This window comes from Argentina silus (genome assembly GCF_951799395.1).
Source record: "Argentina silus genome assembly, chromosome: 1".
NCBI lineage: Eukaryota > Metazoa > Chordata > Actinopteri > Argentiniformes > Argentinidae > Argentina > Argentina silus.
Window position 1 is genome coordinate 10,524,118 of NC_139655.1, and position 27,378 is coordinate 10,551,495.

A 27,378-nucleotide genomic window follows, 5' to 3' on the forward strand; every position below is an offset into this window, starting at 1 on the left:
CAGACTGAAGAGCTCCATTATCACCAAAGAGAGTGAGAGAGCTGTTTTCATATGCGTCATGGACATGCAGTGTTACCTGATGAAGGGCTGAGTTTATTGGTGATCCTTTGCTTTTGAGAGAGCTGACCTCCGTGACATGCTTGTAATGGTGAAGGTGTGTTGTGATGTTGACCGTTAGTGTGTGTGGGGTGCTGTTCAGACCGAAACAGCTGTATACCGTCACTGGTTCCTCTGTCCAATCCAAGGCCAGGCATTTCATAATCACACCTAGACCCATACCTTAAGGAAACAACAGACACATTCAATGTCATTTCAACAGTAACTGGCATTCCGTGGGCAGTCACTAATAACAGGCATGTGGAAAAGTGTACCCTTGAGTCAGTATTTTTCAGACAAGGAAACAAAGATGTATGTCAGAGTTGAACATGGCCTTCAGGGGGATAGAAGGAATAGGGCATAAACTCAGAATCAATTGAGAATTGCAGGGATCATCTATACAATGTGTGCTACAGTAGTGGGGTCACAGGAGGGGAATATAGTCCCTGGACTAGGCCCAGGAAAGGTATCCTCAATAACAATGAATTAGATAAAACCATGGGGTACAGACATTTTCGGTTCTTGGAAAATAAAGATGGAAACAGTTCTAAAATGATGTTGGCCTTATGTTGGTGTCCAGTGATTACATTTCTTTAGAGCACAAATAAGATTGTTTACAATAGAGAGAAAGGGGACACACATTCGCAGCACAATAATTATATATAGGCATGTGCACTGTCCCACCTGTTGCACAATAGGCCTCTATAGGCCTTGGCCTTACAATGAATGAAAAAAGTGACTTTTTGACATTCTGTAATTATTAAAAACATACTTTATACAGAAAGAGCGATCGAATGTCTTTCTAACTTCCGTTACTTACCATATAACATTGCCCCTCCAGTTTCATGCATGAATCGAAATTGACGTCGTTTTAATAACCACATAGTTAGTATGGTTATGATCAATAACGCAATGAGAAAGACCAACGCCGCGCTGTCTTGTCTGTGTTTTGACAGGGCCGACCACATTTTCTAATTTGATGTGAAACTTTCGGCAATAACAGATGCTATACAGTACATTCAACTTAGATTTTATATCCGCATCCTACACCAAGTAGGCTCGCGGGCTCCCACTAGATGGCGGTAAATACAAAGTAATGGTGTACTGCAAAAATAGGCCCACTGGAGGTAATCATTAATAATACACATACAACGGAGGTATTACTGTAGGCCTACATGCACTGACAGAAGTGCACTCATGACACATTTTCGAGTGTGTCGTCTCAGCACAGCCTCAGCCTGAATTCTGTATTTGTTTCAGATGAGTTGAAACGTGCCTTATATATATCCATGTCCCAGTGGCATATATCTTTGGGCTATCCAAAAACACTGCAAACATCTCTGGCTGTATCAAATGAACAATTGGGTTATTATGATTTTGGAATTAGAACATAACTGGGTGGTTTTCTGTAATCATTTTCGACAAAAAATATTTCTAAATGTCGTTCACTAATGCAGTCAGTCCTACACCCCACTTCTACCACAACATGTGAGAGGTAAGGGGAGGCTGGTAGAGGCAGAAATCGGAGGACAGGCACATTGCAATGCATAGAATGGAATGAGGAATGATACTGTATCAAATTTCTGCCTCCACCAGCCTCTCCTGTCAGACACCTACTAGGTCTATTTCAAGAAGTTGGGGTGAAATTGCTCTGTTATAAAAAACATGTAATCTTTGAATGACTTAATCTTTGAATTGGGTATAGAGATGGTAAAAACATAGAGCAAAAACAACAAAATAGGAGGGACTTTTTAGTCATAATAGCCTTTGTGGTGTGACCGAAGTAATGAGTTTTGTAGGCCTCAAGTTAATGCTATCTTCCAAAGCACCATGATCGAACTTGCCTAAGGCTTGCAACCCAATTAAATATTCATTGCCAGTTCCCTTTGCAGTCCCCTGGTTGCGCAGATGTTACTATTTTTGCTGGATGGCGCCCTCATCATTTGGGATTCTGTCCAATTCTGCCAGTGCCACTCCTGATTTTGGCCCAGTTTCAGCCTTCTGGGATAGGACCACATGCTTCCACAGCCGTCACAGTGTCAAGGAATGGCGCCTGCTCGAGAATCATAGCCCAATAACACAAAATGAAATGAAAACTGAACTCATATAGCAAACCCTGTAACCCTTTAATAATTTCCAAGTTGAGGGTGTACAAGCATGCTAAAGTCTAACTTGCATATATTTCAACCGCTTCACAGACACAAAAAGAATGACATAACTAATAAGAAACGTAATCTGTATAGCAATAACGATATAACATTCACACAAATTACACCTGCAAACTTGTGACTGCCTCAGAAGAGAAACAGTAAACCATTTGGAATTACAATTTGCAATGGTGGGTAAGTTTATACCTGCTAAAAGGTGACTACCATGGTTTCTGGTTTTATCGCACGGACTTACTCAAAATATTAACTCGACCCCTCAAAATCCACAAGACAACAGATCTAAATACGAAAATATGAGCAGTGGGCGACGGGGGAGGAGTTGTAGAGGAGACAACGTTAGAATAATCGCCTAGCAACCACTGTCGTAAACAGACGATGTATGTCGTAAATACTAATCGTTTGCGTTGGAAAAAGTCGAAGTAGAATCTATTGTGGTGTTGAAGAGGAATGAGCCACAGAGAGAGGAGAACCGATTTTTGCGTTCACGAAGGAACACACCGAAAGCTGCCAAATATGGATACTAATGCACAACATAGAAGAAGATATTATTTGTGAAAAGCACCGCAGCGGTCCAATCGGGAATGATCTGGTATACGAAGAGTTAAGAGCCGACATCACAACTGTTTATTTCACTGGCTAGCACCAGGCTAGCAGGCTAGTTCCAACACAGGCTTGGAATGGGAAGCTCGTGCGAGTTTTCTTGATAGGGATCTACATCGTGCATGGAATAAGCGTCGTATCGTTTTATTGTATTGTCGCTCGTGATACAAAGTAACCATCGCCTGCCCAGTAAGTAGTCCCAACTTTGAAGAATGATACAAACTGAACACTAAGCGATTCTCCACACTTACGGACGCAGAGTGAAGAAAGTCATACAGGTTTGTTTGACAGTTCTTACTCCTCATTATTGACCTTCAAATTAACAGTTTGATTAATATTTGTCAAGCTTGCCGGTTTTTTTTTAAATTTATAGTTAAAACATCGCTTCATGATCGATCTTCGTCGCTCTTCAGTTTGTGAAGTATACTCATCATGAGTCAAATGCGGTGTTAAAAGTAAATGCGGGGTGACGAAATGGGGAGCACTCCGCCACTTTTGTAGAAACTGCCTACATGTTATAGTTAAAATAATTTCCATTTGATATTAGATTGACAGGTGAAGCAAGTTGCATACAAAAAAATTACTTCATTTATAGTGACAACAATTTACAGTCCAAATAACCAGTCAGAGTACCTAATCTGAGTGTTGCAAGAGATGGTCGTAGACTTAATATATAAACTTAACAATGAACAATTATCATGACTCGATCTCACCTTGGTCTTGTACTTTCGACCGGGATGCATAGCAGCCTCATGAAGGCAGTATAGTTTTCCTATTAGAATGGTCATAATGATTGCATAACTTATTGACATGATGATCAGCTATAATGGGATATTTCTGACATATTTTCCATTGCAATTTAAATGTTGCCTTAATAAAGGCCATTAAAGAAACGAGCCTTAGGTTACATTGATTGTATCCAATTTCTTGGCACTGTTTTCAGACGCTTGAAACAACGTAACAGGATTCCATTTAGCCGACCTCGAATTCGATCGCAGATGAGTTTTGTATTAATCTTTTAAGAGAGAGAGAAAAATAAAGTGTGTGTGCGCGCGCCCAAGTCAGTAGGCAGAATAACTTTCTCTGAAAAATAAGCAATTGGCAATATCAACACAACTGCATGCATACAAATTACGCGTCTCTTGTAACCCCCAATACAATAAGAATGCACAGTTTAGCCTAGTTTCCAAATGAGGAAAAAATAGGTTACTACATTAATTCTAGCTCTTTGAGGGAGAAACCAAGCCTTGCATGTCATAAGTCTATGGAGATATGCTTTAACAGGTCAATTTGTAGAAAACTAAGAATAATTATTCCACAACAGGACACTAACAGAGGGGCTTTTTGTGCTGGGTTGACTGACCAGTGAACTATGAAAGTACACTGATGTGCTGAGCTAACTCAGGTGCTGGCTGATTTTACTGGGCTTAGTTTCTCAGCTCTCTCTGTGGGGGACAATCCGGAATAGGTAAAAGCTCCCTTAGGAGAAGTACAGTTTTGTCTTAATGTTTGGACAGCTTCATGTTTCACTTTGTTAAATCAATTGACGTGGAGGCTAGAAGTTGAAATAGGCTAGAATACATTTGTCTAATAGTGTCTATGGATGCAGTTACTTGGATAAGACATTTTAATGATCTTTCCACAGGAACTGAATTCCTTGATTATGTGAATACAGGCTGCATAATACTGCTTGTCAGAAACAGAGTAGTGTGTCTTATGTCTCACTGCTCAGCTATAAGATGTTTTTTTAAATTTATTTTATTTATTTATTTAACCCTTATTTTACCAGACAAGCTGACTGAGAACGTATTCTGATTTTCAACAACTGAGAAATAGTTGCAGGGGAGAGGAGAGGGGATGAATGAGCTAATTGAAAGCAGGGGATGATTAGGTGGCCATGATGGTATGGGAATTTAGCCAGGACACCGGCATTAACACGCCTACTCTTGCGATAAGTGCCATGGGATCTTTAACGACTCTGGAGTCGGGACCTTGGTTTAAAGTCTCATCTGAAGGACGGATGTTCTATAAATCCTGGTCCTCCATGCGCAAGGCAAACTGTAGGAATGTTATTTGCTGACATTTTCTGCTGGAGACTGTAGATCGTTACCCTGTATCAGCAACTAGATATAGGCTTGTCATTCAAGTTCAAGGGTGCCTCCAAATGACTGCCGTAGTTTAGAGCAAATACATTGATATTCTCATTAAAACTGCTAGCATTTGGTTCAAGCGTCAGATAAATGGAACAACATTTGTTTTGGGACCCCACTAATTGGTGCTTATATTCAGAGGACTCAATTTTTCATTAGGCGTGTGTTCGTTCCTGTCGTTTGTATGTATCCATCCATCATTGTCTGCGCGGTTGCCGGACTGAGGCATCTCGGCTGTGGATGAATGTTTTTGTGATCAAACATTATTGACTCCTCCAGTCGATAACCCTGGCAACTGTAGTTCTTCATTCTAGCTCTTGCTGCACAATGCAATTGAAGGCAGGGAAAGGATTAGGGTTAGGGTTAGACCACGATGCATTGCAAATTCTTCATAATACTGCAATAGTGAATCCACTCTCATTCAGAGATGGACAACAGTTTCTTCATTTCTCCCCTGCGCTCAATTGATCACTGTCCCCATCTACCTTCTACTTTTCCTTTATCTCTCTTTCTGTCTTTATTATATTGGCTTATGCACTCTCTCTCCCCCTCTTTGTTTTCACTCACTATTTCTCTCTTACTCAAGCATGTTCATTTCTGGCTTGACTCTATTTTATAATGATGAACAGCCTCAGGTGCTGAGAGGGAAATGGTTAGCTGGGGAGTAGCCTAGTCATGATGTTATCTGAACCCGTGGTCTCCCACAAAAAGAACAGTGCAAAGGCTCAGGTATATTTTCAATTTTTCCCCGTTCTTCCCTATTCAGATCACTTTGTCAAAATCTGAGATGATTTTGACAAAGTGAACTAGAATTTCTTTTTGCACATCTTCTCGTCTCACCCTTTGTCATTCTGTTTTAAGCTGACGTGTGTCCCGTTGCTTCATCTTGTGTCTTGTCTTTCCCAGTAATGAGCCGTTTTGTGACTCTTAACATCTGCCAAACTCTGAACATTGAATGCTTGACTCATCTCCCATGCCCCCCTTTGATACCAGTCCTTTCTTTGCCTCTTCGTTTGCAGCATTCAGTGCCATACTTTAGTGAGGGAGTGTGCTCAGAAACTTTATACCCTACTTTCTGGCAGCAACTCTGTGTGATGAGAGGTAATTTGGTGCTCGCTCCAAACATGGTTTTCCCCTCAGTATTCCACACTGATGCGAAGGCCCTTAACCTCAGACTTGGGCTGCCTGCCTACCTCCACCCCTCTCTGGGTGGAAAAGGAGGGGAACAACCAGGGGCCCTTGGAGGCCTAATTTAAAACACAACGTCTGTGGGCAGGCTGAGGTTGGTCCAAATAAAAACATTGCTTTAAATTTCACTGCAGTTGAATTAGGACTGAGCACATCTGCATTAGAATGAGCTGCGTCTGGAATCAATCAAGGAGTTGCATTGAACCTATTCCATACTGATATATGAGCTACCTTTACACATATTTCTTTCTCTGACAGTAATTACGTGTCCATATTACAAATGTGTGTATATATATCGTAGAAATAGGGTACAATTAAAAATAAATAGCCTATAGGCTAAAACTAGTCTAACATGTTTAATCAGTAATATCCTGTCTTAATCCATGCACAGGTCAACGGTTAGAGATCAACAAGAGTCATCCACAATCACTCTCTCAACAAGTTTCAGTTTCAAAATTGTACGCCTTTCAAATGAATCTTTTGAAAGGCCAGCGTGTCATCCTAGTGATTAGCAAGGCCATTGACATAATGCAGGTGATCTTCCCTATGCAATGGCCTAACACTTTCTCTCAGAATTGGCAAATAGCCTCATCGTAATCTGCAGCAGTCAGCCAGCCAGCCAATGCATCTCATTACTCTTGTAGAGTGTAGGTCTGTTTCAGGTCTTGTTCCAGCGTGCCCTGACTCGCCACAGCAGACCTTGAGGGTTCATAGGTGAGGCTGAAGCATCTCCTCAGACAGGCAAAGGTTACCTCACTCTCTTGGCACTAATCCTTCCTGAACCCAGATCTGCGTTCCTGATCTTGGTCTTTGTCGCTGGATCCATGCTCTCAGTGCCCGTGTCAGATGCTAAATGGCACTTGAATAGAGATCATATCGTGCAGAGGATGTTCAATTGTTCTCCCAAGCAATCAGCTCCTCTCACTGTAATAGAAAGCAGATATCCCTTTTTAGTCTTATCAATGTGGGGTTTTGCCTCATGCACTCTTTTCTCTCCCTATTTCTTCCAATCACCTTTGTGCCTGCTGAATATGAATGCAAGGCATTTAGAATGTAATCGCATGAAATCACTGTGTTTTCCTGTTCTCCCCCCTTCATTTTTTTTTTGGCAGGGAGTATTATGGAACATACCAAAATGTTGGTTCACTGTTCTGTGCTGTAGGTCGTATTTCCAAGTGATCTCACCTGTATTTTGAAATTGAGAAATTATTTTTCTCAATGAAATGTCATTCGGGGGACCTGCAAATGGGAAATAAGGCTGGTTCCTCTCCTAATGTACGGAGATAAGAGAACTCATTTGTGTGGAGTAAGGAAAGCAAAGAGGAGCAGTGGAAGAGAGCAGCTGCTGCACCATACCTTAGCAAAGTCTGTCACATAACATTAAACATCCCCTCCCCCCCGTCATAGAGCATTGAAGATCCCCCCCAGTAATGTGTTATGTTTTCTGTGCTATTGCCCTGGTGCTGGAGTCCTCAGACGTGTGTGTGTGTGTGTGTGTGTGTGTATGACTTGTTCTCTGCCACTCTTTTCTCTTAGCTGCTGCTCGCTTAGCTGCTCTAAGCCCAATGTCACTTCAGATCTCAGACACCATCGACACGCGCTAATCATGCTAGCTAGCCTCCCTGTTAGCTGGGGCCTCAAGTCAGTACTTCTAATAGGCATGTCTTAATGAGCTCTAATTGAGGATCGTCAATTTGCATGGTCCAAACCATTGTCTATTTTCACAAAAGAGACTTTGTAGTTGACAGAACCATATTGTACTGATCTGCAATAAGACTATCTTGACCCAGATGTTTTTTGAGCCTTTGTTAGGCCATTGTAATACCCTGGTGTTGCTCTGTTAAACCCTATCTTTTCCCTCTCCTTTCCCAATGCTAAGTTCTTATCATTCCCCTGGCTCTGCTTCGATGACTCCCTACATGAACCTGGGTAACAGATGCATTCACACCATGCCTCGAGCAGTTCGCTCCCTTTTTTCACCCGTTACTTTAGTGACACCAGCCACTTTCAAAGAGACAACTTCAAAGCTAGATTAAAACCAACCAGGGCAACTCTGATCAAAGGTTAAACTATGCTCGGCATGGTTCTCTTCACAATGCACAGAGGGTCTCTTCCGTCTGAAGGGAGAACGAATATGACTAGGTTGTGTGGCACATTACCTTTACAGTATGCAAAGATGTTTTATTCAGCACGGTCTCACAGAAGCAAGGAAATGGATGCTACTATAACTGCAGGACTGAGTCCTCTGAGGAATCATCTTCAGACCAGTTTATTGATGCTGATGAAAGAAGTTGTACATTGCCTCTTAATTCGATCAGTGACACTTTATTCCTCCCTTTTCCATTATTTTATTTATTATAATTTTTTTATCGTGGGTTGTTAGAAGTTATATCCCAGGGAGAAAGAGGGAGCTGGTACAGAAGGTTTTATTGTATTGGCTGAAGGCCATCTCGTTTCTGCTCAAAGTAATGAATTCTCTCAAATGACCCGAGCAATTCCAATTTGTGAAACAATTTCATATGCCACAGAAAGTGCCTCTTTGTTTTATGGGAGGTGTGTATGTTAGCACAGTGTTTCAAGTTTGAAGTCCAGAGATGGAAAATGAGCTTTTTTCATAGGTTATCCATGAACCAAAAGGGCCATATTCCATGTCTGAAGTGTTGTGAAATGTGGCCTTTTCTTTTGCCCTGGTGTAATGCTTTCCCCTCCTTCTCTCTCCGTTTGATTTCAGGCCTGCTGGTCGAGCTTTCACACACACCGAGGGGAGAACATGACTCACAGGCCACTGCCAAAGCTTGGCATGGGGCTACTGTGCCAACCTCGCCCCTGCCAGACGCTCTAGAAGACACCCCAGCACACCATGACGGAGAGGCAGTGAGGCTTTGCCCCGACGATATTCTCAACACCCCCCCTAGCCCCCCACCCTGAGCTCTCCTGAGCCCTCTCCCCATCCTGCCCCAACATGCTGCGTTTCCTCCCTCTCAAGCTGGGCCGCCTCTACCGTTGTCTGAAGCTCCTATTGGTCGTGGGCCTGTTTGTCATCCTGCTGATGAACACCCACAGTCTGTTTGCCTCTTTCCAGAAGAACGAGCTCACCGACCGCCGCTTCATCAACCTCAACAAGTGCCCCGCCTGTTTCGGCACAAGCTGGTGCCGCAAGTTCATGAACGGCCAGGTGTCCTTTGAGACCTGGGGCCGTCTGCGTTTCCTGGACGTTTTTAACGTCAAGAACGTTTACTTTGCCCAGTACGGTGAGCCCAGGGAAGGGACGCGCAGGGTAGTGCTCAAGCGCCTGGGCTCCAATCAAGAGCTGGCTGACATCGACCAGAAGATCTGTAAGAGGGCCACAGGGCGGCCCCGCTGCGACCTCATCCAGGCCATGTATAAGACTGAGTTTGCCCGTCTCAACGGGGACGTCCGGCTGCTCACCCCGGAGGTGGTGGAGGGCTGGTCGGACCTGGTGCACTGCCCCTCCCAGAGGCTGCTGGACCGGGTCGTCCGCAGGTACGCAGAGACCAAAGACTCTGGCAGCTTCCTGCTCAAGAACCTAAAGGACACGGAGAGGATGCAGCTGCTTATGACATTGGCGTTCAACCCAGAGCCACTCGTACTTCAGGTAGATTTGCTTTTTATTGTCCCTCCCACGTCCTAAATCAGTGTTTCCTCTGGATTACCCTATTAACAATGATTGTGCAAATACCCCACTATAAAACATTCTGGATTGCTGACAACATTTCCAATAAAACCAATGAAAGCCAAATCTTGTTAGGCTGTCCCACCCTTCCCCCTAAGTAGCGGTAGGTGAAAATGTCACGTCTTGACACGGCTCTATCAACTGATCTCCTGCCTCAGGTGTTTTAATCTGGATGATAAGGCTTTGTGCCTATAGTGCCCTTGGTAGAGCCTTCAGGAGAACAGGACCTGTCAGTATAGTGCAGGGCTGGGAGTTGGCCAGCCAAACCCTCAGTAAATTACAGGCTGGGAATCCTTCCTTCCTATGCCATAGATCTTAGGCCAGCCACCAGACCCACCCCGAAATCTGCATCTTCTTCATCTAGCCTAAATATGTCCTTGCTTGGTATGGGAAAGGGTTAAGTGCTGTGGCTTCCCTAAGGTTCAAGGATTTGTCTGGCAGTCCTGCATATTTAAGTGCATATTTAAGTGCATTTAGGGTAGTTTTAAATAATTCAGGGTGCATCTGTGGATGGTCTTTGGAAATTAGTTTTTATCATATCTATCCCTCAACAATCAGAACACAGACATTTAAACTACCATTGAATTGAAGGACAACACTTGTTATGAGTGTCTCTGGTAAGATGAGCAGTGTTTAGGCCAAGTAATGAATCGCATAATACTTCCATTTGACGTCAAGTCAGTATGTTATCACCTGTCAACCACATACTCCGTGTCGAGATGGCGGTAATATATATTTTGGTACCACTATCCACATCCATTTCCCTGACTGATTTACAAGCAGCCAATCAATTGCAATTTCATTTGGCATTGACCATGTCTCATGAAGGGTCAGAGCAACAATAGGACAAGCCTGTGTAGACATTCAATATCTGAGATGACCTCCAATCCCTCACACAGCCCCCAACACCTCCAGGCATTTGGGAGGACAAAAGGAGATCAGCCCTTTAGTCCCGCCAATCTATAAAATCTGATTAGCCTTGTGTGGTCGGTCTCTCTCTCACCCACCCGTTCTCTTGTGTCTGCTCTACAAACCGTGGCCAGATAATTCCATCAGCATTTTAATGCCATTATGTCTCAGTTCAAAGGCTTGGTGAATCATCTACCCTCCCCATCTCATTCTCTCTCTCTCTCACACACACACACACACACACACACACTGACTTGTCCTCTGCATCTGATCTGCCATTGCGTGTTTACAGGGACTCATGAGTAGTTGAAATGGTCCTGAACTTGTGAACTGTGGGCATAGGTAGGAACCCTGAGGAAGGATAGCATGGGATTGTGGGTAAGACGAATCAAGGAGAAACTGCGTGGGGAGCTTTGTTTAGCTGGGAGAGGCACCTAAGGGGTAGTGAGAGACTGTGAGACCCTATGGGGGAGTGTTGGCATCAGACCGTAACGAATGAATGGTGTCTGTAGAGATTGCAGACATACTCTACTACTAAAACACCAAAGTCTCACCCCAACTGGAGATTGGTGTAAGATGATGTGGTTATCTCTTCTCCATTTTACCTTGTTGTGTATGTTATTTGTCCATCTGGCCTATATGACTTTCAAGCTAAATTCATGCTACTGTCTCTAGACTTGCTACTGTAGTTTCATCACTGCCCCCCCCCCCCTTTTTCTCTCTCTCTCTCTCTCCCTCAGTTGAATAATGTGACTAACATTGCTGTACTCTGCTCAGTGAGCTGCACTGTTACTAGAATGGCTTCTGCTTCCAGTCTTTTGAAGCCACAGGCAGTAAATCGGCCCTGTTTCTGTGTGAGAAACCAGACTCTCTTTGTCAGTGGAAAAAAATCTGCCATGTTGTTTTGAGGTTGGCCAACAACGCGTTTTCTGTGTGCTCTGTAGAATAGAGGCGCACTTTCCCTGCTTTCTCCCCGTCACGTGGAAGACAATTTGGCTTTGGGGAATAAATATTTTCAGAAGACAAAGCGCGAAGGCAACAGAACAAGGAGATCCTTGTGAAACAGTAGCCCCAACATGTCTGTTTTTTATGGCATGTCTTCTAGAGTTTCACAAACTGGACCTGAACAAAAAACACCTTTATTCTTTTTGTGCACTGCAGAGTTGCACAAAAAGTTTCTCTTTCTTTTTTCTTACTCAAATAACAATTGTTTTAAAATATTTATCTGCCAGTTTGCTGGGCAGTATGTCCCTTAACTTTGACACAACCTATTACACTTCCCACCAGTTTTTATGGGTAGTGTTTTTTTTTTCTTCTCCAAGTTAAACTTTCTTTTGAAATTGCATTTGACACAGTCTGTAGGTTTTCCTCTGACTTGCAAAGTCAGTGATGCATCAGGTGATGGTCATGTTTAATAGGCTGTTCCTGCCTCTGGTTAGGATGGGCCAGCCTTGAATTAGTGCAATTTACCCCTCTCTTCCGAATCATTGGGTCTGGGCTAGTTAGCCAGGAGCATGTGACTGCACGAGCACCCCTCTTCTCTTTTCCCAAGTCCCGTCTGCTTAGTCAAGCTTGAAATAGGACTTGACAGGCCCGTGGGGTTAACTCAGTCAAGGGTGCACTCATCTCCTCCAGACTAAGATCTGTGCTCTCTAGACGCCCGTCTCCCCCCGTCCCACCACCATTGCCCCCTCCCCCAGTCCCTGGCCTCACCTGACACTGAGACAGCAGAAAACAGCCGTAAAAATTACTTTCATGTAATACTCTCTGTAGTCCAAGAACACACACATTTCTCTCTAATGCTGGAACAAAAACAGGAGAGAGAGAGACTGAAAGGGAACTAGGAAGTATTTCGTGGAGCTGTTTCGACACGACCCCAGCTTATCCTCCCAAGATTTTCGACACCAGCATTTAATGCAAATGTGAAAGTAAACATTGCAAAAGCTTTGAACAAACACTGTCTGCTTGTTTGCATTTTTAAAAGGACGCCTTTGCTGTGCTGTTGATTTAATGAGCCTCAGTGTAATCTAATATAGGCCTAATGCTCATCCCTTTTATGAAACAAACCCAAAGTAAACCATATAAATCTCTTTATAGAAGTTGTTTTATTTGATCAGTGACGCCACTCACTGTCCAAGTTTTAGCCACTTCCTTGTGCCTGCAGGCCTACTCGGTGGCTGAGGTCCACTGGCAAATAGTATTTAAGTGGCTAGTCTGCGATTAGCATCTTTTGTTTTTGGGTCGGGCAGATTCAAACGCTCAAGCGCATGAGAGTGGGGCTTGTGTACAGCGCTTAACCCTGGCTCAAGTGCTCCCAAACCCCCTTTCATTATTCTTGGAGGCCTTTGTGTACAGACTGAATCCTGTTAGGATAAGACAGGGAGTTATCTGGGCCTGATTCCCCTCTTTTGGCTGCCCTCCCTGGATGGAGGCCCTCGTGGGGAGAGGAGGGTGAAGGGAGGGGATGTGTGTGCTGGCTGCACCAGCCAGAGCCCTTGTGGTGTGTTTTTCCCCTTCTGAATGGGCCAGACTGCTCGTGCTAGCCTAATCCTCTCCACACACACACACACACACACACACACACACACACAGCAGCTGTGTTTGGTTAGGTAAATGCCCGTGGCTGTTCCTGTAGCCTCTCTTCTCTCTATCTCCCTTCTTCCTGCTGTTACCCTCCTGTGCCCAGCTCCTAAAATGCTTCTTCACAGCACCGTACCACCAGAGAAGGCCACTCCATTCACATATCTCAGCCCCCATTTACAGACTGTAATGTGGGGTAGGGTAACAAGAGGCCCAGTCCCCCTCTACACATACCTCCTTCCTCTTGTCATAGGCTAGCCTACTTCATTTAGCCTACAACTGTAATGGTAACACTTCATTAAGTTCCACTGTACGTGTGTGATAATGCATGTTACATAGTTCAGGTTATTACATGGTATATGGAGTTCACTGATTTGTGTTATTACACATTGTTAGTAGAGTAGTTAAAGAGCTACCACGGGTGTACAATATATTGCCTATTGCACCTGTGATGACAAAGACCTAGCTTTTCACTAGCCCTCGAACCCACAACCCCTCAGGGCTTGGGCCAAGTTCCGCTTGGGTTGCTCTACTCCGGTGGCCAGTAATGCCACCTACTCTGAGAGTCAACACAGCGCATGGTCCGACCCATGACTTGATACGATTCCTTCTTCCAGGAGAGAGGATTTACTGCGGCTTAGAAACGGGTCGGCCCAGGGTTTCAAGTGTCTGCCAATGGCAGCATCTGGAGGAACTCGTCTCTGCACTGTCCTGTGCTCTCATTTCTCATCCTGCTCCCATTCTCTCCCCAGAACAGGGCTATGCAGCACCAACCTAACCCATTTCCGTCAATGGGGCTATGAATGCGCATACTGAATCATGCGAACAGCCTTTCTTTCTCTCACCTTCCCTCATCCTCTTATCTTCTCTTTCTGTCATTCTCTCTCACATATCCACCCTATCTCTCTCTCTCTCTCTCTCTCCACACACAGATACGTACTAGGGATGGGCATTCGACTAAATTGTCTTAGTCGATCGTCGGGAGAATTAACGATCGATTTTCGATTAATCATTAATATTTTTATATTAAAATTCACTATTTATAGGCTATATTCAAAATGCAATGAAAATACAAAAACACAGCGTGTTTTCCTCATTGAGATCTTTATTACAAGATGAACAACTCTTGTGGCAGTTAAACTTACAAGATGAACAAGTCTTGTGGCAGTTAAACCGGATCCGTTCAATTGAAGATACGCGCTGCTGTGCTCTAGCAGCGGAGCCTGCAGCTAAGCCGGTGCTTATAAACACAACTGACCCTCGTTTTTTTTCCAAAATAATAATAATATAAAAAATATATATAATCATGTTAAACAATAACTTAACCAAAAATATATAATACTTAGGTCGGACAGGTTTTGCCAAATGTAACTCAAAACTATCAAAAAAGGCACCAAGTCGAGAAAGAGGGAGATTAGCCTACCCAACAATGAATTAGGCTTATTAACAAAGCTTCATAAAAAATAACCAGTAACTCACATACAACTTCAGCACCAGTCTACTGATTTTTGTTGAGAAAGATGAGCATGTTAACATGCTCTGGGGTCAGACGCGACTGCAGCCTGGTGACCGTCAGTCCAGCCGCCGAAAACACCCGCTCTGAGGGGACCGACGTTGCCGTGATGCACAGGTACCTTTTTTTAAACAATTTTTTTTAAAAACAAAATGGTCCCACACCAAACTTCGCCGTGACCTCTTCATGATTACTTTTGAAATACACGGAAACTCGCAGGTAACTGAGTAGGCCTGTGGCGTTTTTTTCAAATATTGCCCCCGTGTGGTAAAATTAAGCAATAAGCCCCAAGAGGCCGAGGGTTTCGCTGATTTTACAACAGGTAAGGGGAGTTGTTTGGCACGACGCGAAGCCTAGTTTCATCGACTAAAAAAATAATGTCATCGACGAAATTCTAATGATCAATTAATCGATCGTCGATTAATCATGCCCATCCCTAATACGTACGTTTCCTCTCACACATGCAGACAGACACTTGCTTCCAGCTGTATACTCTGAACCAAGTCTGGTACAAAGAGAGAGAGGCCATGCAAGTGGGCACTAAGTACAGCACAGCCATGCACACTGTCTTTCTTTTTATCACACTGTCTCTCTCTCTCATACACATTTTCCTCTCTCTCTCAGAATGAGCTGAGCCACCCTGTCTTGTGGGGTTGGGTTAGAGAAGGGGGGAGGGAGAAGGACACAGGAGGAGGAGAAGAGAGAGGGAGGGGGGTAGTGTGATGTCTGCCAGGAAGAGGAGTTAGCCTAGCGCTCCTCCCCTGTGGGGGCTGAGTCTCGTGCTGTGGGCTGACTGGGCTTTAAACTTTAATGGCCAGCAAAATGCCAGATGGGGCCTCCACGCACTCTCCAGACACACAAGGTCAACGGAAGAGTTGGAAAGTAAAGGCCTGGCATTTAATTCCGAGCAGGGGGTACCAGACACAACCCTCACCAGGTCTACAGTCCACTGCATCAGGTTGTGGCTGTGACTCATTTCTAAGCCCCTTCGATAAACGTATTGAACTGTGTAATGTGCGTTTTGGGGCTGGTGAGTTTGTTTGCTACATGCTCACGTGTGTGTGTGTGGTGGTGGTGGTGGTGCACTGATTTTTGTACTCCTGTGATCCATGGACTCAAAGGAGTACAGAAAAGTTCTGTCCAGACTTGTTTGTTGTCGAGCACAGAGTTTGACAAGGGTAGAAAATGCTAAGAATTTCTCCACACCCTGCCCTGGGTTTTTAACAGGGAAGTGTTAGCTGCACACATGAATGGCGTTCGCTGCTAACTGCTAATTTTCATTGTCTGTAATGAGGGCAGCGAGAAGTGGTTGTGGTTGTGGGATGAGGGATGAGGTAGCTCTTAACTTGAACTTTTATTTATACATCAACACTGCAGTATTTAGTGGTGCATGCCTGCGCTAGGGAGAGATGGAACATTTATTGCGTTCTGCAGAAGCTGTGCCTTGGGACCAAATGTTTTTATATACATATATACACAGACACACACAGTGCCTTCAGAAAGTATTCAGACCCCTTCACTTTTTCCACATTTTGTTGTGTTATAGACTCAATTTAAAATTGATTAAATTAAAAGAATTTGCCATCAATCCACACACAATACCCCAGAATGACAAAGCAAAAACACGTTTTTTTAAATTTCAGTCAATTTATTCAAATTGAAATACAGAAATACTTCATGTACATAAGTATTCAGACCCTTTGCTATGCAACAAAATATGGAAAAAGTGAAGGGGTCTGAATACTTTCCGAAGGCTGTGTGTGTGTGTGTGTATATATATATATATATATATATATATATATATATATATATATATATATATATATATATATATGGGGTAGCATCATATATGAATAAGCACAGTCGATGGGACAACATAATCTTAGTCACTCTACAAAATTGGTCTATCACCAAGTGGCAAATTGGTCTATAACCAAATTGAGCAAATTTTAAGAGTGTCATAGCAAAGGGTCTGAATACTTATGTAAATTAGGTATTTCTTTATTTAAGTTTTAATAATTTTGCATTCCTAAACGTGTTTTCACTTTGTCATTATGGGGTATTGTGTGTGGATTGATGGCAAAAAAAAAACATTTAATCCATTTTAAATTTAGTCTGTAACACAACAAAATGTGGAAAAATGTAAGGGGTCCAAATACTTTTCGAAGCCTGTGTGTGTATACACGCACACACACAAAACACTGGCTATACACACGGTCTCACACACGCTCCCCTGAGTGCCCCTGTAGAAGGGCATGCCTTTGTCAGCAGATGTCAGGACGCAGGTGTGTTCCTGTGCCTCTCGCTCCACTTTTTTATCCTCTCCTCTGGAGGCTGCCCATTTGTCTGTGGCCCTGTTTCATTTCAGTCCACTCACATCCCCCTCAGGAGGGGGTGGGGGACGTGTATGGAGAAGGGGGCAAGGGAGAACACAGAGCCCAGGATGCAATCTCACTAAAATGAGCAAATGATTTGGATCAAGATTGTAGGCTATATATCAGTTACCAGTTCCTGTAAGTTCTGCAAATCACTCTCATAATGTTCTTGTTTGTTTTCTAGCTATGATGTCTCTCCAAGAAAAGGGTGGAATATGCTTAGTCAATAACAGATGCATCTGACAAAATGCACTATACATTTGCTATGCAGAGGAGAAAGGCTCTTTTATTAGTTGACAAGAGCAGGGAATACTCCAGCCCAGAGAGCAGTGAAACCCACTGTAACGTGTCATTGCCAATTTTGCGTTTTCAGCACTTGAATGCCAGGTTTTCAAGGATATGGGTAAAATCACTCCCTGTGCAGTCCTACACTCCCCTCCGACCCAGCCACAGCACATTTGACGGGTACTGAAGAGGAGCCCAGACAAGGAGAAGACAAGCCTAGCAAGCTGAACTGTATCCCAGACTCTCTTTTCCAGTCTATTCAGGGGATAAAGTGCAGTGGATGTAATATTAGGCTCCACTTTCCAATTTATTTCACCCTCTCAACGCCTCATTGCAGACATTAATGACTTCTGCAGTTACCTTTTTAAAGAGCGCTAAGAGAAAATGATTGGTTGGACGCACCAAGCATTCATCAACCCCGCTGTATTGTTCGTGTCGAGTTCTCTGACTAGTTTTTTCACAGCCGCACTGCCTGGTTCTTTCTTGAAAATTCACCATATTCTGGATTTGACAATATTTCAGTACTCGGTGAGAATATTGTTATCTGTCCAACTAGTTGTACCACTGTGACCTTAGTGTTGGCATGAAGGAGTGATGGCTGTATAGAGTAGAGGGCCGGGCATGAAGGATGTAAAGGCATCTTCATAACAGCTGCTGACAGCGTCAGAGAGTAGCCCTCGGGCATCCCTCACCCATCACTCCACTGATGCTGCTGCTACCGTTGACAACGCATGAGGCCTGACAACAAAGGAGAGACATATTTAGCAGGCGGGTCACTGGTTTATTTCACTGGTTTGTTCCCCCTGTCCTATGGAGTGGGTTGAGTGGCTGAAAAGGAATCAAATGCTCTCTCTCACTCTCTCTCTCTCACTCTCTCTTCATCCACCCTATGGGGCCATTTCACAATGCAAGTTTAACTATCAAGCTGGCAGGCTAACTTTCGTAAACAAGCTCAAACCACTTTGGATTTGCGGGTGTATTAAGAGAGCTGGGAATCCGGGTCATAGAGACTAATACAACTGATCCAGCTTCTAGTTGATCCAGAAAATATGATCCACGTTAGATATTTAGCCTAGTCTCTAATCCTGCTTTATTAAAAAAAATGCATTGGACTCCATGTCTCAATACTCTAGAGTGGAATCCTACTTTTAATCTTCCTTACTATAGCAAAGTGTAAAAACTTTAGGTCTCCAATCAGATTGTGCTCCTCTGTCAAACAGTTGTCTATCTGTTGCCTGCAGGGGAAGACTGTGAGGTAAGGAAGCTGTTCTAGACTTTTGGAACATGATGTGGTGACCCCTGCAGATTAAACAGACAGGGACAGGAAAATGCTGTAAGTGAACAGTGTTCAGACAGAGTCTGTCTGGCCCAGCATTGATTGACTCACCTCAGGGAGATTGTTGACAAGGCCGCTCTTCTCTCTCAACTTCCCTCTGTCCTCTGTAGATTAGCTTGGGCATTTTTACACTGATGAATACATTAGATCAGAAGAATGTTGGCAGACATCAAAACAATAGCAGAATGATGATCAGCAGTTTGTTGAGGTTTAAATTGAGATATGCATGTGCTGAGTGTGAATAGTGGAAATTCCAGTTATTATTATTTAAAGCAAAGTAGGCCCTGCAGTTGATAACGCTGAATACGTAGATGTCCGTTGTTGTATGTATCTATAGGCCTAGCCTACTCATGATTCTTTCCTTTTGAAAGCACAGTCAGAGATTCAGCCTGTTGCGTCATCTTCTACAATACAGCGTGACATTTTACATTGTGCTTGCTCACGTCTTATTCTGAACAACTCAATTGTTGAACACGGTAGGGGGGCTCAACGGCAGCATAAATTAGAGCAAACTAAATCCTTAGTAAAATGACCTGACTCCTGACAAAGTGGTAGCAGTGAAGTGAGAAACGGAGGCTAATCGGACATTTTCTGAGTAATCGCTTGTTTAGCACGTCCACCACTTTCAACCCCACAATTCACCAGTGTGGCAGGAGTCCAGCAGCTGTTTTTGGGATGGAGGGCAGCAGTGTGTGGTGATGTTCAAATGAATGTTTTTAAATAATTTGTGTCTTATTAAAGTTTCAACAGAGAGGCCCATGCATATTTGAACACTTTTTCTGCACACATTTAAAGGGGGTATTGGATTACCACAACTGGTAAGGTGAGACCCAACATTCACGCTTATTTACACCGTACCTGCATGACTCTGTGTCTTTTGCTGTATCTAGGAGGCTATAAGCTGGTAAAATGGAACATCACTGAAGACACGCATGTAACCATGACATGATAATGCTAATATGTGGCTGTCAAACTTGATCCCACCGTAATACAATTGTCTAGTGTTCATGATTTCACTTTCCCCATCATCCCAGAAATGGAGACTGTGTGAACGTTTGCAGGTTGGAAGATTTATATTCAAAACTTGTTTTTCACCAATATTAGCGAGTGGTCACGTTAGCTACGTACACATGTTTCGACTATCAAATCAAAATATTTTATTACGCTCAAGAAATAGCTCTATGTGCATGCCTTCTGTGGAGCTTCCAATCCAATCTTTTATATTTGTACTCTAACAGCTTCGTTGTCATGGTATTCTTTGATTATGATGCAATCATACCAGCAGCGTATTGGGTTTCAATAAGGTAGGTAGTGAAACATGACCCCTCATTGGCTTCCTGTAGAGTCTGCTGTAGAGCTGGCGGTTGAGAGAGATTGTTTGGAAATGTAGCCTCTCATTAAGGAAGGGAATGGCACAGTGGTTTAGTATAACAGACTGCAGAGCTCTCAGCAGCACTCAGGTGGGCTCAGGCAAATGTGTTTTTATTTCTTTATTTTCCCTTCATTTTCCCACTCTCATCTATAATTGTCTTGGCTATGTAACATGCTGGTAAAGAAAGGGAGCGAGGGGGAGGAAGAGAGGGGTAGAGAGCGGGATAGAGAGCGAAAGCGAGTGAACGGTAATGAGACATACTCAATCCAGTTCCTCTGAGGCCTGGCCTGTTCGCCAACCACAGCTGCCTCACACTCGCCTCATTTGAGGTGTGTGTGTGTGTGTGTGTGTGTGTGTGTGTGTGTGTGCGCGCAGGGATGTGCATCACTGCAATGTTTCAGCCTCTAGATTCAGAGACCAAGTTGAAGTTTTGCACCGAAAAACATTCCACTGGAAAAAATCTAGAATGGCAGAGCAACCAGTTGAATTTAGTGTTACTATGCTCTTCCGGATGTCTTAACTTCACAGAGCAATTATTTGTTGGACCCTCACCAAAGCGCAGTAACAACTCACAAAGCCAATAACATCTCGTTGCCGTCTCTATTACCCCGCTGGTGCATCACAAGGCATTAGCCCTCTTCGCTAACTCCCTCCACAACATATGGCCTCATATCACTTCTACAGCCATAGAGTACACAAGTGTACATCACTAGAAATAGCTACGGGGCCATTACATGAACTGGTTTTCTCTTTTTATTAAATGCAATCTGTTACAACAACCAACCCCTCCTCCCCTCCCGCTCTTTTTATATTATTTCCAGAATGCTGTACTGTTCTTCGAATGCACCACTATGCTGTGCCCTTCTTGGGCTTCTGTGGTTTCTCTGCAAGTTACCCAAAATCATTTCTGAGAGTCAAGTCTCTCTCGGACAATGTTGTGTGACATCACAGTACCGCAGCCACTCTCTCTCTGTCTTCCAGAGAGGCACTGCCGAGTCAAAATGTATTGGTCATATGCACAGGATACAGGTTGTAAATTGTACAATGTTATAAAAAGTACAATTGTACTTACTTCGCCAGGCTTGCTCTCAACAGTGCACCGCTGGGTACAGAGCTCCTTTTTTAATATTGTCTTCCATTTTTTCAAACAAAATGTCCCTTTGTTCCCCCCTACAGAGCTTTCCATCTGACGAAGGCTGGCCATTCGCCAAGTACCTGGGGGCGTGCGGGCGTGTGGTGGCGGTCAACTATGTTGGCGAGGAGCTGTGGAGCTTCTACAATGCCCCCTGGGAGAAGAGGGTGGACCTGGCGAGGCAACTGATGGACATCGCCGAGCAGCTGACGAACAACGACTTTGAGTTCGCCCTCTATCTGCTGGACGTCAGCTTCGACAACTTTGCGGTGGGGCCGCGCGACGGCAAGGTCATCGTGGTCGACGCCGAGAATGTGCTGGTGGCCGACAAGAGGCTGATCAAACAGAGTGAGTGTGGAGGGGAGGGAGAGAGTTTTCTCTGTCACCATGACTACTACCGCTTGTGTGCGTGTGTTCTTGTGCCCTTGTGTCTGTATCTTTTTCTGTCCATGTCATTATCACCACCTGCTCTCTGCTGCATTGATTTTATTCATTTCCTCTGCGTGGCAGACATAATAGAAAATGTGACGTTGACAGAAATTCTCTTCACTTGCCCGTTAACTTTTATATTATCACATTCTTGAAATATTTGACACATGGAGTAATCTTTTTGGATATCAGCATAATATGTTTCACACTTTCCTGTGAAGTACCAACGAGGCATGTGATCTAGGCCTGGGCTTGGAGGGATCTTGGAAGCTGTTTTCCACGCCCGCCCTGTCCCTAGGAATGATGTTTTATCTCCCTGGTTCTGCTACATGACTAACATGCAGGCCACCATCACAACAACCCACAGATCCTCACAGTAGCACGCTTACTTTGCCCCAATTTGTCAATCAGGGCTACATTTACTGATGGCAAAGAGATGAGCCGTTTTCCTCCTTGGTTGAGCCATCTTTTGCATGCAGAAGTAATGTCCCTAGTTGCGTGACACCTAACCCTCCTCCCGGCACTACTACTGAGGGTGGGGAAAGGCCAGAGAGTGGCCTTTTCGATGTGTCCCCCTGTAGCAATCCTATTAAAATGATAAACTGTGTCGGTGGGGGAGAGGTGCCAGCGCTGTGCCCTGTGACAGATTTAGAGGTACAGTGTGTCCATGTATGTGTGGGAGAGAGACTGGATGTATCGTGACAAACACACACATAAGAGATAAAGCGCTGGCTAAAGTACAAGGTCTGTCACCGGCAAACAGCAGATGGAAGCGCTCTGCATGCATGTTCGTGTGCATGCGCACCTGCATGTGTGTTTGCTTGGTTATTTGTTTTTCTGTGTGCCCATACCTCAGTGTAACAAATCAGACAGCGCCTATAGAGTATCACTGGGGGGTGGGGGGGGGTGCGTCTGCACGTGTTTGTGTTTCATAGCCAAAAGCCACACTGATCTGCACTATCCCCACCCTCTCTAAACTGGGAGAATCTGCCTGAAAGGTTGAGGCTGTCTTTATGAGGCAACACATCTAGTGTGTGACAACTCAAGCAGCTTACCCTGGCCATTCTCACTTTAAGCCCCAAGAGTCTTTGTGCCAACACCCAGCAGGAAGAGGATGAGGTGGCTAATGAATATGAGGTCATGGGTAATGTGTTGGATGGCAGCAGAAACTGGCTAACGTAACCATTTCTGTAGGAGCCTCCATTCAACAATAATCAGAGCTGAGATTGAAGGAGAGATTAAGCTCAGAATGAATCTGTCTCTAAATAGAGGGCAATTTGACTTGCAAATCAAAAATGCAAAAACAGCCTGGCATTTCTTCCTCTCTTTGAAGCATTCATATTGAGAGAGAATGTTTCTGGCTAGTAGATTTTGCAAACTACGTTGTTAGTCGATATGGTGAATATAATAAATTCTTGTCATGGAAGTACACACACACACACACACACACACACAGAGTGAGGCCTTGGGCTTCTTAACATGTAGGTTCTGGATATCTGGGAGAACGAGACAAACCAAGCTCCCTCATCTGGAGCTCCAGAAGCTATTTGAATTGGAAATGATCTGTTTTGCTTCGGAAATGTTCTCTCTTTATTTTTCCCGGGCCTGGGTCAGGAATGGAGTGAGATGGGAGTAGATAGATGCATACTTCTTTTGCCTTTAGAAAGCTAAAAGCACTTTTTTGCTACACTCATCATTGTCCTTGAGAATGAACCCATCCCATATATAACTTGACAGACACACACACACAATTTCCTTTGCGGTTCTGTGTGTTGTGCGAACAGGGCCGTCTCCTGATGCTGTCTGTCAGTCAGTGTTGATGTGTGATGCATGGGTTGGCTCTGAAACATTAATTGCCACTCCTCACCTTGTGTGTGTGTATCGAGCGTGGGCAGATCCGTCTTCATCAGACCCACTGATTAAGCTGGAAGGGCCCCTCCACCACAGGGGGCTGCGAGAGGCCCCCAGCTGACGGAGCAGCAGTGGATGTTTGATTGAGTTGTTCTGACTGGGCTAGAGGACTGCATTAGAAGCGCTGATACACTGATTATGTGTTTGCATCCTCAGGGGTTTTTTCCCCCCAATATTGATCTGCTTTTTAATGCAACTCCAACAACTCGCTCATCGTTCTTTTTCCCCCTCTCACAAGCCCAAGTCTCTAAACAGAAAAGTCATATAAAATGAACTAAAGAAGTGCCCAAACTGATTTGTGTAATAAAAAAAGAGAAGGGGTCCATTTTGTCAAATAAAATGGTAGATGAAGTCCACGATTGGCTGTAGGTTTGTCATAACTGTCTGAGAGACAGAGTTCTCCTTCTGATGTTATTCAAGATCTGGTCTTGTTGAGTTTATTTACATGCGTCTCTTTTTCTGACTCTCATTCATTTCACTTGAAAACGCATTTGGTTGATTATGGTAGCCAAGTGTAGATCGAAAGATCTAGCCACTATTATGATATGCCTCCATAAAGTTGCCATTATTAGTCTTTATTATCAAGGTTTGCATAAATTCTAATTCATTGCAGTCTGTTTGGTACATGAATAGAAACTCTATTTAATTGCCCCTCAACAATGAGGATCCGTGAATTCACTAGATATAGACTGGCTCTCATGTTGCATTCTTCCTAGTCATACTTCTACCTGCTCATCTCTCTCTCCCCACAGACAAACCAGAGAACTACGACGTGTGGTACGAGAGCCGCTTCGAGGACTGCGACAAGGAGGCCTGCCTCTCCTTCTCTAAGGAGTCCCTGTGTAACCGCGTCACCGTGGACCACAACTACTACGCTGTGTGCCAGAACCTTCTATCGCGTTATGCTACGTGGCGAGGTACCACCGGCGGCCTCCTCCACGACCCCCCCACCCAAATTGCCAAAGACGGCCAGCTGGAAGCCCTGTTGGACGAGTGCACCAACCCCAAAAAGCACTATGGCCGCTTCCAGGCGGCCAAGGAACTGCGCGAGTACCTCACCCAGCTAGCTGCCGCCTCCACCACAGCTAGGTAATGAACAGAGCTAATGTTAGCATTAGCCTATAGAACGGTTGGGTTTGAGATAGGACCTGACCGTCAACTGGACCATGAACTTTGAACTCTGCCTCCCCGTCCTACTACAAGTCCACAAAATCTCATGCCTCCTGTTGACATGGCAGCAGTGTGGGAAATCCCTCACTAGGACTTGTTGAAACTGAACTCTAAAGGTTGTCACCTTTGGTTTACATTTTCCTCACTTTGTTTTGTAGCTGATGTGAATAAGATGGTTGGACAGGTGATTCCAGTAGGACCAGGATAGAGGTTTTAAGAGTACACTTACACCCCAGGACGGGGCTACCATCCAGGGGGAGGACTGAGTGTACATCAGGGCTCCTCTGGAGCTATAGCAAGTGGCTAGGCTAACGTAGCTCTGGGCATCCATACACCACCATCACACGGCTCTGGCCAATAATTTCGTCTGCTCACTCTGTTGTCATCCATTAGCCAGACCTTGTCTCTGGCAGGACTCTGTTTTCCTAACATCGAATCACCTTTTTCCCCAGCATGTATTGTGCTCATTGTTTGGGGTTGATTTTCAGAAGGCACGTTTACATTTTGCTCTGTTGTGACCTCTATTCGCGGGGCTGCAGGGGAGGTAGCTGAAATCTCCCACAGCCAGGCAGCTTGAAAGGTCTGGTCACAGCAGGTAGAGGGGGTGGAGGCGGGGGGGAGGGAAAACCCTTGACGGCTATAAAAGTCTAACTTCCTCCTACTCTTATCAATCACTCGATTTTCATTTCCCATTGAGTCTGGAAATCAGCGTTTTTCTATAGATGGTGAGAGAGCGAGATGGACGAGTGTACATAGGAATAGAAAAAAAGGGATTATAGGACTGTGGTGGTCCTTTTGATGCAGATGTTGTGCATATACCAAAGAGGCTATATGTAACACTAACCCCTCCCCCCAACCCCCACAGTACTGAGGAGCAATGCTTTTCCCTCCAGTGATACTCCACTAGAACTGCCCAAAGGAACCTCAGTGTAAACACAATCTGCGTAGGATCTTTACCCCTGATGTTTGTACTGTATGAATCAAGGTAAGCCAAGGGTTGGCCAAGATGAATTCACTCCCAGATACATTTCTCTCTCTGTTTCCTCACCCTTACTTCCATTGACGATCATCCGTCGATGATTGATACTATAAAGTGAAATGACTGTATCGTTTAACATCATATTGTTTTCACCTATTAAAATAAATCTGTGGCCGTGATGGAAAGTAAGACATTTTGGAGAATTGAGACACATTCAGTGTAAATGGAGCAATGCCATTGCAGTGGACTGCCGTGCCAGAGTCTCTAATTGGCTGTAATTGATAAATGACTCATTGTCTAGCTTTCCCATAGGTGTTCCACTGCAGTTACACTAACTACTGTTTGAAAAAGGGAATGCGTATCCTGAACTTACAGGGTTCTTTACTTTACTGTCTCTGTAACTAAATTCTTTTCCTCACATTTTAATTTCAAGCTCTTAATATTCTGTTAAATATTAAACAACGTCCTCAACACTCAGCATCATGTTGAGACAAGCTTTAAATGTGCTGTATTTTTTGAATCTCCAACAAATTAGCAAATTTGGGTTAATTTTACACTTGGTGGATCAATATATTAAAACATAATAACAATATATTTTCATTTGGCAATGGAATGTGATGGATCTAACTCTCTGATTTCATCTGCCTTGGCGTATTGAAACAAAAGCTAAACGTCCATTGGAGTGCTGTGCACTACACTGTCTTTAGACAGAGTCAAATAATCATTTTCAGTCAATACTACCCTCCCTCAATAAACATTTATGGGATAGCTAGCAAATAGAGAAGTTTATTTTTGTCCTTTTGCAGTTCCCGGATAATTGAAAGAACCCTGTTGGTTTGGAAAAGCAATAAAGAGTAGTTTGGCTATTGGCTATTGTTTTGTTTCTAATCCCCCTTTCCTGTCGTATCAGGTATCCCTGTTCCCTAGCCTGAAGGACTCCCTCTGGGTTCAGTAGTTGGAGGGATTTGTATGTGCGTAAATAACTGTCCGCTTTTGTACTGTAATTTTTCATTTGAGTATTATATCAGCATTGTCTGATTTTACTGTGCCTTTCATTCAAAAGTTGTATTTACAACTTTTTAGTGGGTTTAAATATTAAAATATATGAATATATATATATATACTTATCTGGTGTGTGTTGACTTTTTTGTTTGCCTCTGACTCTACCTTCTTTTTTATTAGACCTGACACTACATAAAGTGTTTGGAATTTGACTTAATGTTTTGCCCTGTATTGCATTTCAATACCAATCTATTCACCCCATCACTCACTTGGGTGGCTATCCTCTTTCCTTTATGATTCCAATATTCTGTTTTTGCTCTTCTAATATCTCCCTTATTCCATCCTATTTGAAGCCAATATTATGTTTTCTTCCTTTCAGTTTGGACTTAATTCCTGTAATTGTTGTGTGTGTGTTCGTGGGCGTGCGTGTGCTTTGTTAGTTTGGGGCGAGTTCATGCTCTCTGCTAACTGGATAGCTCTGTCTGAGCC

The 27,378-nt window shown here is 43.8% G+C and overlaps 2 protein-coding genes across 2 annotated transcripts in view; one reads left to right on the forward strand and one right to left on the reverse strand.

Annotated features, from left to right (window-relative positions):
• LOC310814454 (sodium/hydrogen exchanger 9-like) overlaps positions 1–1,104 on the reverse strand; it is a 57,340-nt gene extending 56,236 nt beyond the window's left edge. The window contains exons 1-2 of the mRNA XM_083683872.1: positions 917–1,104; positions 77–279 (exon numbers count right to left, since the gene is read on the reverse strand). Coding sequence (XP_083539998.1) covers positions 77–279; positions 917–1,064 — 351 coding nt within the window. The 5' untranslated portion in view covers positions 1,065–1,104. The remainder of the gene's footprint in view (positions 1–76; positions 280–916) is intronic.
• Positions 1,105–2,707: 1,603 nt separating this feature from the next.
• Positions 2,708–27,014, forward strand: dipk2ab (divergent protein kinase domain 2Ab). Its single transcript, XM_083672494.1, has 4 exons — positions 2,708–3,142; positions 8,934–9,818; positions 21,443–21,746; positions 24,491–27,014. Exons 2-4 carry the CDS (start codon positions 9,165–9,167, stop codon positions 24,829–24,831), a joined length of 1,299 nt encoding a protein of 432 aa, XP_083528620.1. The 5' UTR covers positions 2,708–3,142; positions 8,934–9,164; the 3' UTR covers positions 24,832–27,014.
• Positions 27,015–27,378: the final 364 nt, after the last annotated feature.